This window comes from Poecilia formosa, unplaced genomic scaffold (genome assembly GCF_000485575.1).
Source record: "Poecilia formosa unplaced genomic scaffold, Poecilia_formosa-5.1.2 Scaffold441, whole genome shotgun sequence".
Taxonomy (NCBI): domain Eukaryota; kingdom Metazoa; phylum Chordata; class Actinopteri; order Cyprinodontiformes; family Poeciliidae; genus Poecilia; species Poecilia formosa.
Window position 1 is genome coordinate 98,083 of NW_006800380.1, and position 14,791 is coordinate 112,873.

Consider the following 14,791-nt stretch of genomic DNA (forward strand, 5'->3'; position numbering starts at 1 on the left):
TTACACAACAACGGACATTGCTACGTTTCAGAAACATCGCACTCTGGAACCCGTTTTCAATCTGTGCCGTTGTCAGAGAAAACATTCGGTGGTTTTGTGTAAATGTACACCACAAACGCAACAAAACTCTTCCGTTTTCACCCAAAATCGTTGTCATGTAAACGGGGCCTCAGACTTTAGACATTTTGATGCTGGATCAACAGAAATAAATGGGCGGAATTTACTTGTGGCCCTCTATGTGATTTGGGTGACGTAAGTGTTACGTCATCTGAAACCCAGCAATAACTGACAACTGGCTTCAGAACAGATTCCAGGAGGATTTGAGAAGTACGGAGTTGATTCTGCCTCATTACTTCAACCTGTTTTATCCTGTTTACGGGTTAGTAAGGTCTATAATCGTCTTACTCTCACAACGTAACCTTTTGAGGAACTTATTTAGTATTGTTAACGTAGTTTTTATAGAGTTTTAGTGTTTTATTGTTGTCATGTACACATTGTTTAATTTACTTTAGTTATCAGTTATGAATATGTCACCTGTGATCTGTTTAGCCACATGCCTTTCTGTGAGAATGTTTATGTACAGAAGAAAAAAAAAATGTATATTGTTGATACAGTAAAATACTGGGTAGCGAATGGGAGTTACCATGAGAATGAAGTGTAGAAGAAGTTGTGCCTTTATATGGAAGGATTAAAAGAAACTGTTCATTACAGAAATAAGTATGTTGACACAATGTCTAATATACAGAACAGATTCCAGGAGGACTTGAGAAGTACAGTTGTTTCTGCCTCGTTACTTCAACCTGTTCTATCCTGTTTACAGGAAAAATCAGTGTCTGTTACACCGACACCAGTCCTGGTGCATGTAATATTTCATCAGGAAAACTTCACCTTCTTGAATTGAAATTTCATGGAGCTAAATGTGTTATGGGGCTAGTGCCTGTAAAAGCCAGTAACAACAATTCAAACACTTACAGCAATTGCACGACAGCCTCGGTTAGTGCTTGCAACTAAGCAACCTTCTGTAGTTGCCATGGGAACCTGGAACTGTTTTCCATCCAGATGTAGCGGTCCTGCAACTCCAACCGGTACTGGGATGTAACCAATCACATTCTCACAGCAGGTACCCATAACCTAGAAAATGCATCTTTGTTAAAGACACAGGTTCATGTGGTTGTAGGGTTTCTTGTATAGCTTTCAATGTCACCTTGGAGTAGTCGTAGTTGATGTATGGAAGGGAGGAGAGTGCAGAAGAACAAGAAAGCTTGGCAGAGATCATCTGTCTTCGTATCGCCACTCCTCTCTCTGGTTTCTCCATCAAAGCCTCCAGTTTGTATGCTGGAATGTGTTTGGAGGTAACCAGCAGCATCACCTCAGCATCACTTAGATGATATGGCCCTTGCTGCAGAAACACAACCAAACTTTTCAACGTTATAGGAGCTGGTGGTTATTATTGGAGTCTGAATAGCTGTTGCTCCACCCATAGGCCATTCCAATGAAAGGCCTATGGGTGGCCTATTTAAACTGTAAAATTATCTATTTCAAAACACTTATTTTATAATTGATTCTGACCAATCAACTATGTATTTACTGGTTATAGCCTTATCAATTAGATAGTTCTGATTGTGTCTATGATGCTAAAATGTAGGTGAGGCTATAAATATAAATATAATGGTAAGAATCATAGGAAAGTAAGTACACCCTCTTTTAAATATGCAGACGTGAGCCTACTAATGTGGTTTTCACCAGATTCTCAAAGGTCTATATTCTAACCTTATGTGTACAAAACAAAACAAAAAAATAGTCACATTTAAATTCTAAAAATGTAATCATATGACTTGTGAATTGTTAAAGGGGCATTATAGGATTTCTTCTCTGTTTTACCTCAGGGTTGTTAAAGATAGACACACATTCATCAAGTCCTCTGGGATTCTGCAGCAGACTGGGCTCAGTGTTGTCATACTTCATCTCCCCATCTTCTTCCCCAATGACAAACAAGCTCTTTGACTGACAGTCAATGGTGGGGGCCGGAAATGGCCGAATAACTTCATCTAGGGAGACAAGTTGGAATAAGACACAGTGCTACACAAGCTTATCTGTTCCATAATCGTCAGTGAGGGCAGACACACCTCTCTCCTCCCTGCAGGGGGCTGCAGGGGCTGCAGATCTGGGTGCAGAAGACTTCCTCATGCAGCAGGTCTTGTTGTATTGCTGGTTTGGGCTGGGAGCAGCCATGGTGATGGGGTTCCTAAGAGACAGTGTAGATTCCATCTCCACTTGCTCAAAGAAGATGTACTTGACAGCCAGCAGCAGAGCCAAGGCCAGACAGATCACTTGCTCTATGTCCATAGTTATCATTCTGTAAACAAGACAAACAGGTTAATCAGGTTCATGACTGACTGCAGGCTGGTATTCTTCTTGCTGTTATTTTTTTTTATTTATTTTTTTGCTTTGGTCATGACTTAATTCTCAAGATACAGACTGAGCGATGGTCAACATATTTATTTAACAAACTTAATTATTTGGTGAATTGGAGATTTTCTGCAACAATAACTCAAAACATTCAAGATATTTAAAGGTTCACTATTATGACTCATTGAACAAGCTAAGATAGATCTGTGGGGCTAAACAAAACATGTTCATAACATTTAATACACAAAATCATTCTCCAATATTGAGATTTTGCCCAATCAGTTCTGCCTGTTTTGAGCTCATTAAGGAATGCGCTGGGTTACGACAAAATTATGCCAGTGAGCTGCTGCTGGCCACACCCTTCTAACTGAGCATTTACATTAGCATCTCAGACATGGAAAAATGGCTACAGACATACAGTGGTACAACCATTTCTATCACCTGAAAAACATTTCTAGAAATAGAGAACTTATGTCTCAGCATTAGAGAAACTCATCCATGTTTATCTTTAGTTGTATTGATTACTGCAGCAGCGTCTTCACAGGTCTGACTAAAAAAACAAAAAAAATCCAGCTGCAGCTGATCCAGAACGCTGCTGCTGCTGTTCTGACTAAAACCAGGAAGATAGAAAACATCACCCCAGTTTTAAAGTCCCTACACTGACACCCTGTAGCTCAGAGAATAGACTTTAAAATACTGTTAGTTTATAAATCACTGAACAGATTAGTACAACAATACATTGAAGATCTGCTGTTGTTGAGATCCTCTGGTTCTGGTTCTGCTCTGCATCCCCAGAAACAAACGAGGAGAAGCAGCATTCAGCTTCTATGCACCACAAATGTGTAACAAACTTCCAGAAAACTGTAAAACAGACGAAACACTGAGTTCCTTTAAATGAAGGCTAAAAACCCAGCTGTCTAGAGTTGCTTTTGAAACATAATCAATTAATTGTTAAACAATCTGATGTGTAACGATGGCATTTGACAAAATGTAATGTTTCAATTCTTGACTGTGTTCTATGACTCTGAATTTATGTTCTTTCATGATGTAAAGCACTTTCGCTGAAATGTGCTACAGAGATAAACTTGAAATAATACATCTTTGACCCAGAAGCAGAAGAAGTGGAGCCAGGGTGCACCCAGACATTGTGCAGCAGTAAATCTACAGAGACCTATCTCTGTGGAGAAACGTGTTATTTTTGGATTGTGTTGTCCATCTTGCTGAATACTAACACCTCCCACCACTGCACAGTTATCAGGAACATCAATGGAAAGTGGTATCAAAGTCACATCAAAGCTGCTTTGGTTATTCCAAATGGAATTACATTCAAAAAGACTGGAAACAAGTCGGATTCAGGACTACGTATGGAAGTGGCTCAAATCTAACTCCGAAAAATCATATACGGGTCAGTTCTGAGTGTTAACTTTTATTCTAAAAAGTCTGGCCTGGACACTTGACCACATCCAAATCTGATATGGGCCACATGTGCTTGCAGCGTGAACAAAGAATTGTTCACCTGCAAGTCCTTGGACAAAAGAGATCCTGGTAATGGGTGAGAGTTAAAGCAAATGTATGTCATGTTTTCTGCACACACTGCAAAACACAAAAAATTGTTTAAAGAAAAGTGCTCAGATGAGCCCTACCTGCTGAGGTAGAAGTGCCACAGTGGCATTTCTGGCTCAATTCTTCTAGGAGATAACTGATCCAGCTCCATGCCAAGTTGTTCATTACTCCCTGTTGTATTTGAGGACAATGGTTTGGAAATCCATCGGCTATGGGCATGAACCATCACCAGTCCAAGAGACTGCACATAGAGGAACCAGCAATGATGCACACACCCTTACAAAATAAATACATAGAAAGGATTTTCTTCGCATACAAAACATTACCATGATCATTTTGACTCTCTGAGTTACAGGATTGGGTTTGTTGTCCTCCTCCTCCATCACTCTGGAGAAGTCATTTAGCTGCCAGATCGGGTGACCTTCCTGACTCTCACGTGACAACTGGAGCAAATGTATATATTAAAAAAATCAACATGATGAAAAAAAGGTTTCAGTAGTACAGCTATCTATGGGAGCTCAAAAAGTGGGTTTTACCTCAAGGACCAGTGAGACACAGGCAGGGAAGAAAGTCATAAACACAAAATAGTTGGCTAAAACAGACATGCATCCAAAGCCACACATGATTTCCAGCTGTTTCACACCTTAAAGACACAAGAAAAAATTTCAGCAGTTGTAATTCCCATAAGAAGGAACCACAGTGCAAAAACAAACAATCACAAAGTATTTAAAGCATATTCTTTCATTACTTATTTTTTGTCAATGACAACATATATGTGTAGCTGAGTTAAAACTTTAGGAAATATTACAACAAGATCAAGGTAATATCTGGAGTATTCTAATAAAATTTGCAAGATATGATTAAAAAAAGATGCATTGTTTTCCAAATGAAACAGGACTTTTCATTTCCTGTTTCATTTGTCCACATAAAGCTGTTACTGCTCTTATCAATGTTTTTTTATTTATTTAATCTTTAAGCAGGACAAAATCGCATTGAGATAAAAAGCCTCTTTTTCAAGAGTCCTGGATAAGAAGCAGCATCAAATAAATATGTAGCGTAAAACAGAGGCCCCAGTGTAGAAACTTGTAATCTATTCTAGCATTGAAAGAATGTTGGACTTTTTCATCTGACAACTGAAGTGTGGTCAAGTTGAAATAAAACTTATAGTTTCCTAATACGGCTATCAGCTGTTGCTAATGTACAACTATGTATATGTAGTTCAAACTACTTTTTTTTAGTAATCCATAATCACAAATAGCTGAGTTGTGTTATTTGTTGGGTACCAAATCCTAATCTCACTTTTGACACTAAAATAGCTAAAACTGGATGATTTGTTGGACTCTGATGTCCTAATCTGACATCATTTAGCTCCTGAAATTATTCATACCTCAGTGGGGAACATCTGAACTGTTTATAAACTTCCACAAAAGTATGTGCCACTTTACAGCTATTTTTTGTTTATTTTCTAGCCCATCTAGAGTTTACATTTTAAAAGTGGAGAGCAAATAAGAACTGATCAAAACTTAAAATTAGATCCTTGCTTGTAATCTGTGTTGTTGATGATGACAATGATTATCCAAATAGCAAGAGATGTTAGTTCAACGTTGAATTATGATCAAAAAGGTTAAAATTATGGTTCAGGTTGACAGTGGATCAACCATTAAACAATCATCCAATTCTGGCCACTTAACTGATGTTGAAAAGATTTCATGGAATCAATGTTGTTTCATGGTCGAATTCCTATGATTGAAATCCCAACTTCAGTGTTTTTCAATCCTGGTTTTCGTAGACTGCATTCCACAGAAACAGCATGATTAAAAGTTTCTACTGATGTGTTGATGGCAGCTGATTCTGGAAGCTTCACTGTGTTTGTTGTTCAGGACCTGACTTCAGCTTTTGACACTGTGGATCACACTGTTCTTATCAAAAGACTAAGAGATCTTTTTGGTATTTCTGGCTCTGTTTTAAACTGGTTTAACTCTTATTTATCTGATAGGTCTTTTACTGTTTTTATGAACAATGTTTTCTCTGATGTTGCTCAGCTGTCCTGTGGGATGCCCCAGGGTTCCGTTTTGGGCCCACTCCTCTTTTTATTGTACTTGCGCCCACCGGGTTTTGTTTTAAATTGCTACAGTAACGTCTCATACCATGTGTATGCTGACGATATTCAAATATATTGTTCATTTCAATCTTATGAATTTTATAAATTGACTGAACTCAGTAACTGCCTGCCTGGCATTAAAATCTGGCTGAATGACAACCACCTGCAGGCAGGACCGAGACGCTTATCGTATCTCCTGATGATAAAATCACGGAAATCAGGAAGCATCTTGGATTTTTAAACCCTTTGAATAAAAATAGCCTCAGAAATCTGGGTGTTCTCTTCATCAGTTCTTTGTCATTGGACAATCATTGCAAATTGTTAGTTCGCAACTGTTTTTACCATTTAAGGAATATTTCGAAGCTGCGAGCTATTTTATCATAGAAGGAATTAGAAATGATTGTCCATGCTTTTATTTCTTCTCATTTAGATTACTGTAACGGCCTTTTAGTGGGTCTGAGTAAATCCTCCATGGCTTCCCTTCAGTCTGTGCAAAATGCTGCAGCCAGGCTTTTAACTAGAACCCACAGAACAGATCACATAACTCCTGTTCTGACCTCTCTCCACTGCCTCCTGGTGTATTTTAGGACTCATTTTAAAATTTTGGTTTTAGCTTTTAAAGCACTTCATGGTGAGGCTCCCAAATATATATTGGACCTTCTGAAGCCTCTCTGTCCGTCAAGGACTCTGAGGTCTTCTAATCAGATGCTGCCATCGGTTCCCAGAACTCATTTTAAAACTCGTGGTGACAGAGCATTTCAGGTGGAGGCCCCAAGGCTCTGGAACATCTCCCTCTATCAATGCGATGCTCCAAGTCGACTGATGCATTTAAAAAATGTCTCAAGACTTATTTCTTCAGACTGGCTTTTGGTTAATTTTGTTCATTGATTTTAGAGGGGTTTTTTTTCTATTATTGACGTGTTTCCTTTTTTGTAAAGCACTTTGTGATTTTTATGTCTGTGAAAGGTGCTATATAAAGTGCAAAGTTTACTTACTTACTTACATTTTCTTACTTGTCTGTAAAAATTATTGCTGCCTGTTGGTGTGCAATGTGTTAACATAAAAATATCTACAAGTCACTACAAGCAGTGGACCAGTCCACTTCTCCCTTGATACACCAGTGGTATGTCCCAACTACACAGCGCCTTTGCTGGTGGCTTGTTTGCAGTCTGCTTCTGAATTGAATTCTATTCTGAGCACTCTTGCAGTAAGTTTGGTGATATTTCTTTTATTGAAAAATAACTGCATTGTTTTGTGTCTATGCTGCAGCTTGCTAGGTAAATGTGTGATTATATATGTCAACAAACATTAAAATATTCATGAATACATATTCTGTATATTTTCAAAGTCAGGCCTCAACGTGGATTCAAAATTTCTGCCTAACCGTATTTCAACATTGATTCACTCATATTTTGCTATCTGGGTAGGCACTTCTCTCTTTAAAGGCCACTTTCTGCTCTTTTCAGTGATACCGGTTTGATTGACTCACTTTACTTTTTTTTTTTTTGCAACATCAGAGCAGAAGGAAGTACCTGACATGGTTCCTACTCCAATGAGTAAGCACTCCACCAGAGCATCTAAAGTGAAGGTAGGGCCGAGTACAGCCATACCAGTTCCAATGTTTTCCCTCACTTCATCCTGAAAAAGCATAGAGGGAAAAAGCATAGCAATTTTTTAAAGAAAGTTTCAACAAGCTGCAAGAAAATGTCTTGTTTTACCTGAGAATTGGAGCTTAAGGCAAACTTGGCAAGGGTGCAGGCCTTGGAAAGGTCAATGAGAAGCAAGAAAAAGGGCAGCGCCTCGCTGTAGGACAAGGACATGTTAGAGCTTACTGCACAACAAGCTGATAAAATGATATATTTAGAGCAATCTTACTTGAGGCCAGTGAGCTCCTTATCAAAAAAGTGAATAACAACTGTGCTGAACACGAAACTGGAAAAAATGGTAAAAAGACCAGCAATTCCTAGAAGAAAATGCATCAACAAAGAAATACAGTTGAAAACTGTTACATTTTACATGCTTCCAGTATCCTGCAAATATGCTGGTGTGGAAACAATATCTTACCTAGAATGTATTTGGACCCCAGTTGTCTTAAGCTCTGGAACTGAAAATATATGTAGACAATGGCTATACAACGAGTGATGGTCAGGATGATGATGTCACTGCTTAGAATTTCCTGTAAGCAACAAGGTCACAGAAAATATAAAGAAATACACCATCACAAGCTGTTCAAAGCTCTCAACAGTTGTTACGGTAAGATAAGTTTATTTATATAGCACATTTTTAGCAACAAGGCAGTTCAAAGTCCTTTACATGAATTAGAAGAAAATACAAACCAAAAGAAAGATTAAAAGATAAAAGTGTAAAACTATATATTGGTTCCCCATGTTTAATAAGAATAAGAAGTAAATAATTATTAGCTGGTAGGGGTTTCTCTGGATTCTTGCTCTGATAAAACTAAATGTTGGTTCTCCATGTTTGATTCCATTAGTAGGTTCAAATCTTTGAACCAAATGTTGGTTCAAGTTGTTCTGGACTTAGTTCTAAATTTGAACAATATAGAGCTATGTGTTGGTTTTCCATGTGTGATTCTTGTTCTGGGTTGTTAAGTAGATGGCACTTTCTAAGTTTGTTCTAGATTTGTGAACTAAGAGGAGTTTCTCTCGGTCTTGCTCCAATATTAAAAGTATAAAGCTAAATGTTGGTCTAAATTAATAAATACTCCACAGTTTATAAAAGTAGCTAAATGTTGATCTAAGGCAGAGGTTCCCAAACTGTGGGGCGCGGGAAGCCATCTGGATGAAAAAAACAAAATAAAAAAAACATGAAAGCTGAATGTGCTGGGTTTTTAAGGGTTTTAAGGAAAACCACGTGACCAATACAGTTCCTGTGTCGTTTGGATGTGAACGTGCCAAATTGTATTTATGAGGGAGAAACTGTGTTGACACGTTTGTGGGTTTTGTTGTATGGATAATGTGTTCTTTGCCTTACGTTAGTTTTTGGTTCATATTTGAATACCGGCATGGATCAACCAAGGCAGGGGAAGTTTCCCTTGTGTAGGATCATTTTCATCTTATCACAGAGAATAAGGTAAATGATTATTCCATTCTCATTTCCACTTTTGATCATTTTTCTTTTGGATTATTCCAGTTCCTTTCTATAGAATATTTTAATTAATTTACATGGATTAACTTTTATTTATATTGTAGATGAAATGTTGGATTTGCTCCCAGGTGCTGTCTGTAACCGGAGCACTTCCACAATGCTGAGGCATCATCGCGCCCAGCATGAGGGGGATGAACCAGTTAACACTCCATGATAAACTCTGGTGTTTCCAGAAAGCAGGCGATTGAACTGGACCTTCAGCTCAACAATCTGCTCCCGGTTCAGGTTTGTCATGATTGTTAATTGTGTTTATTTGTATTTTAATGTTCTTGCAAATCACTTCACGTAATTACAATGAGTTAGTAACGCAGATGCATTTTATTTTTTTCTCCGATGACAACCTGTGGCAGCAGGTGAACATGGAAGTCGAAGAGAACAAAACAAATTCAAATGTCACCACCGAAGCCATTATCGATGTATAAATATGGATCTCTGAGGCGAACACGCCTAGATCACAGGATCCACTGCAATACTGGGAAACAAAAAGACATTACCCTATCTTATACAAACTTACAATTAAATTTCTATGTACGCCGTCATTATTGTCCTGTGAAAGGATGTTTGTGGATAATGGGGCTATTTAGTGAAGAAATGAACTTACAAAAAATCCAAAGTCCAGGGTACAAGAAAATCCAAACACAAAGCACACTGGAGACACAAGGGAATAACATAATACAGGTAGGGAAGCAAGAGGAGTGACAAGACAGACTGGCAAGTTGTGACTGAGATAGAGAACCTTAAATACTGGGAGGCAGCAAATGGAACAATGGACTAATTAGATGAGATAACTGATTGCAGGTGTGAGTAGTTGGCACAGGAACTAGCTGAGGGGCAGGGAGAAGGCGGCACAGGGAAGCAAAGAAGATCTGCTGGGGAAAATAAAAGGGAGGAAACAGAGAGCTGAAAATACTTCTAATATTAAAGAAACACTATGACTAAAGAAAACCTGATAAACTAGAAGAGAAAAAGACATAAACAAAACATAAACAAACCTATAAAAGAAACAAGGCTGATCTAACAATAAGAACTAAGGAATATAGAGCTAGAGCAGGGGTGACAAACTCCAGTCCTCAAGGGCCACTATCTTGCAGTTTTTAGATGTGCCACAGGTACAAAAAAACGCTGGAATAAAATGGCTTAATTACCTCTTCCTTGTGTAGATAAGTTTTCCTTGCTAATGACCTATATTCTATTCAGGTTTGGTGCAGCAGAGGCACATCTAAAAGTTGCAGGACACCAGCCATTGAGGACTGGAGTTTGACACCTGTGAGCTAGAGTAACTATAAGGACTAAACAAAGAAATAACCTAACTAGAATTACTAAAGAAAGATGGTCATAGATTCAGACAAAAAGTAAACCTAAACTTTAAAAAAGTAACTAAACCTAAAGAAAACCCGGTACACTACAGGGGGAGCTAGAAGGTCTTAAGAAATAACCTAACTAGGATTACTAAAGGAAGACAGGGCATGGATGGAGACATAACAGAACTAAATCTAAGGTAGCTAGATAAGAAAACTAGACGCACTGCGAGTGAGCTGAAATAAGGACCCTACCCTAGAAGGAATAAAGAAATAAACTAACTAGGACCTCTAAAGGAAGGCATACAAAGAGTCGGACATATGTGAATAACTGAACATAGGTTGACGAAATAACTAAGAAATAAACATAACTAGAAACACTACAAGGGAATTGAAATAAGGAAAACAAAAAACAAGACAATACTAACCAAAATAATTTACATCAAAAGAATAAAACTAAAATGACCATGAAGGGCTAAACTGAAATGAACTAAAACATAATGAAAAGCCAAACCAAACCCCAAACCCCCCAAATCCTAACATCTTTTTTACACTGTTAACCTAAAAATGATTAAAAATGCTGCAGCTAACTGGAACCCGGAAACAAGAACATAACACCCCAATATTGGCTTCTCTTCATTGGCTGCCAGTTTCTTATCAGACTGATTTTAAAATTCTTTTACTGGTTTTTAACGCTTTACATGGCTTAGCCCCCAGCTTATCTTTAAGACCTTCTTCATAACCATTCCATTTCTACAACACTTTGATCAAATAATACATTTCTTTTACATATTCCCAGAACCAGACTGAAAAGAAGAGGAGACCGGGCATTCACTGTCATTGCTCCTAGTCTGTGGAACAACTTGCCTTTTAACATTAGATCTGCCCACAGTCTGGAACACTTTAAATCACTCCTTAAAGCTCATTTTTATTCTTTAACTTTTCCATAAGACCTGACATTGTAATTTACTTGCCCTGTCTGTTTTCATTTGTTTTATTCTTATGTGTTTTATTTGTGTTTTATGAATACTGTACAGCACTTCAGTGCAGTTAATATCTGTTTTTAAAGTGCTTTTTAAATAAAATTGACATTGTCATTGACTATGACGAACTGTGGTGGCAGCATCATGCTGTGGGGATGCTTCTTGGCAACAAGCCCTGGAAGGCTTGTAAAGATAGAAGGTAAGATGAATGCAGCAAAACATAGGCAGATTCTGGAGGTTAACTTGTGTCCATCTCCAAGAAAACCATGGCTTTGAAGTATGTTTGTTTTCAAGACAATGAACTGGAGCATCCAGCTAAAGCTTCACAGAAATGATATGAAGCCAGCAAACCAGAAGTTCTGAAGTGGCCCAGTCAAAGTCCAGAACTTAGACTGATAGAGTATTGTGATGATTAGATTTCAAAAGGAGTCAATTCCCAATACAACATGGAACAGTTTTGCAAAAAATAATGGAAGAAAATTGCAGAGTCCAGGTGTGCAGTCTAGTTGAGACCAATCCAGTCAGACTCCCTGCTGCGATTGCAGCTAAAGGTACATCAGCTAAATACTGACTTGAAGGGGGTTTTGGAATCACCTATTTTATGTTAAATATTTTCATTTAATTGCCAGTATTTTGTAGAAATCAATTTTCACCTTGATTCTAAAGAGTTTTTTTATTATTAATTTTCTTTGCCAAAAAAACTAATTTTAATGATCATGATTAATCAATCATGATCATTAAAATTAGTTTTTTGTAAAAGCAACAAAAGGAGGAGAATACTATTCAGAGACACCGTAAAGTATCCTTATTCTTCTTAGTTTTTACAGTTCTTAAATATAACATGAGAACAAGGGCTGCATAACAATAGGGAGTCGTGCAATGATGATGCTACTGTAAAATAGCAAAGTCAATAAATCCAGATTTTATTCTCTCAGTCATCTGCCATGTACTGTATATCTCTAACTCTCTTCTTGACCCTTAGCATTTTGGACACTTTCACCTGTGACTTGTGTGACAATCTGCTGCAGGGCGACTCGCTCCAACAGCCTGATTTTTTTGTTGGCATGAATTGTATGAATTTTAGACACTTGAAAAGTAACAGCCAACAAAATCTGTTTTCAAAATTGAGATTTATTGATATTAATATAATATTAATGACAAGACACTGTGGTAACAACTTATTTGAGACATATTACCCAGCCCTTGTGAGCACCTATGAAATATTAACTGACGGATTGTTGGTTGTGTTACCTCTTCTGTTTTGGGGCAGTCCAGATTCCAGCCACAGATTTGATCGTTGCCGGTAAACATGTTCATGGACAACATGCAGATGGTGAGGGTGATAGTGCCAACAATCACCTCCCATGGGTGTGAGGCCACCAGGAGGCCGTGGGCTCGAAACAGAGGACTTAGCATGGTGCAACAAAGCTAAGAAATAAAACAGGAAAATATTGAGATGAAATTTTGCAAAGATGTAGGATGAAAAGAGAAAGTGCACATAATTAATTAATTAGAACGACTATTTTGTTCTCATCCAACTTCCCCGTATAAATACATAAATAAATATAATATCCCTAAATATCTCTGTTGATGCGTCCTTTTCAGCATAGAAATCGGGTTTAATTTTATTTAGAAAATGCATTATGATGCCAATTTTATGAAAAGGTTTCGTAACTTTCTTTTTTGCTACTTTTTAAATATATATAAAAATTACGTTTATGTAATTTGAGTAATTTTAATAAAATACTGCTGTTAATTAAACATGAAGATGTAACGGAAGAGATTGATTGTACACTAGCCACTAACTTCATGCCTTCAGCTTATCTCATTAACAGCAGTTAATGCAGTGTTCGCGCGAGCCAGCAGTTTTTGTAGGGTGGCAGAATGATGACTGATATTGGAATTAGAAGTGAACGGTAGGAAACGGGGTTCTTACCTTAGGTCCTGCTGCGGTGGACTGGACCCGCTGAGCCTGTGTAGCAAGAGCTTCAGCAGCTTTCGGAGTCGGAGTCAACAACGATGGAACGATGATACGCTACTACATCATCCGACACTTTAGCCAATCATATTAGTCACCTGTTTCAGGAGCGCGTTAACCACGCCTTAGTTTCCTAGGAAACAGGGGTAACAGGGTATGGCCATATGAAAGACGACTGATCTCGCCACTGCTTTGACATACGGAACAAGACTTTAAAGACCGGAGCAGGATACTTTTAATGGAAAATTGCTACAGTGGTCCGTATATACTACGATGTTCTGTTTGGAACTGTTCTATAAGTTTTGAGAACTAAAGTTACTGTTTAAAAAAAACAACGAAGTTATACTTAAAACAGAAGAAAAGAAAAGAGAAGAAAAAAGAAAACAAAAGAAAATTTACTTTAGGGGAAAAGGACCTGGCTGCAGCAAACAGTAAGGGGCGGGGACAGACCACATGGCAGACCAATACCATATTTGGAAATGGGACCATCGCACTCCGGTGGCGCAAAAAGTGGATATGCACTGTATGCAACGCACAGCGGCGCTACACTAGAGGAGGAGCCAAAACGATGTGGGGACATTTTTTCTAGTTGACATTTTATGTATTTAACAGCATGTATGAAATGATCAATAACAGAGGAATGGCACTGATGAGGCGCTCCTCCGCTCCTTCATCTCCCCTCCTGTCGCGTTCCCCTCCCACACAGGTCGCTTGGGCACGCGCCCCTTCAAGGACAAGCTCAGGCGTGCTTTTTTGTCTTTTAAATTTGAATCGTCGAACATAGTGCACTTGACACTATATATGGGTAAGATGGAGCAGCAGAAGAAAATAAAGCTCTCCGGGGCACAAAACAGAAAGCAAGAGAGAGAGGAATAAAGATCTTGGAGGGTCGAAGAAAAGCTTTTCAAAATGACTGAAAGACAGTAGGTAAATAATGTCAGTTTTTAGGGATGTCACACCCGTCCCATAAAAATAACCCCCTAACCCATATATATATACTGCTCAAAAAAATAAAGGGAACATTTCACTTTAATTTTGTGTGTGGCTCCAAATCCAGGCCTCCATTGGTTAATAAATTTGACTTCCATTGATGATTTTTGTGTGATTTTGTTGTCAGCACATTCAACTTTGTACAGAACAAAGTATTCAATGAGAATATTTCATTCATTCAGATCTAGGATGTGTTATTTGAGTGTTCCCTTTATTTTTTTGAGCAGTGTATATCATGCGAGTATGTTAATCTATAAATACTCTATAAATGAGTGCAGAGAAAATGACATTTAAGTTACTCAGA

At 38.0% G+C, this 14,791-nt stretch overlaps 1 protein-coding gene across 2 annotated transcripts in view; it reads right to left on the reverse strand.

Moving 5' to 3' along the window:
- LOC103155668 (3-hydroxy-3-methylglutaryl-coenzyme A reductase) overlaps nt 1-13,564 on the reverse strand; it is a 38,134-nt gene extending 24,570 nt beyond the window's left edge. For both annotated transcript variants that reach the window (XM_007577425.2, XM_007577426.2), the window contains exons 1-13: nt 13,456-13,564; nt 12,771-12,947; nt 8,138-8,249; nt 7,949-8,036; nt 7,792-7,876; nt 7,606-7,711; nt 4,509-4,615; nt 4,299-4,415; nt 4,053-4,213; nt 2,127-2,356; nt 1,882-2,048; nt 1,205-1,399; nt 973-1,131 (exon numbers count right to left, since the gene is read on the reverse strand). In XM_007577425.2, the coding sequence (XP_007577487.1) occupies nt 973-1,131; nt 1,205-1,399; nt 1,882-2,048; nt 2,127-2,356; nt 4,053-4,213; nt 4,299-4,415; nt 4,509-4,615; nt 7,606-7,711; nt 7,792-7,876; nt 7,949-8,036; nt 8,138-8,249; nt 12,771-12,935 (1,692 nt within the window). In that variant the 5' untranslated portion in view covers nt 12,936-12,947; nt 13,456-13,564. The remainder of the gene's footprint in view (nt 1-972; nt 1,132-1,204; nt 1,400-1,881; nt 2,049-2,126; nt 2,357-4,052; nt 4,214-4,298; nt 4,416-4,508; nt 4,616-7,605; nt 7,712-7,791; nt 7,877-7,948; nt 8,037-8,137; nt 8,250-12,770; nt 12,948-13,455) is intronic.
- Nucleotides 13,565-14,791: the final 1,227 nt, after the last annotated feature.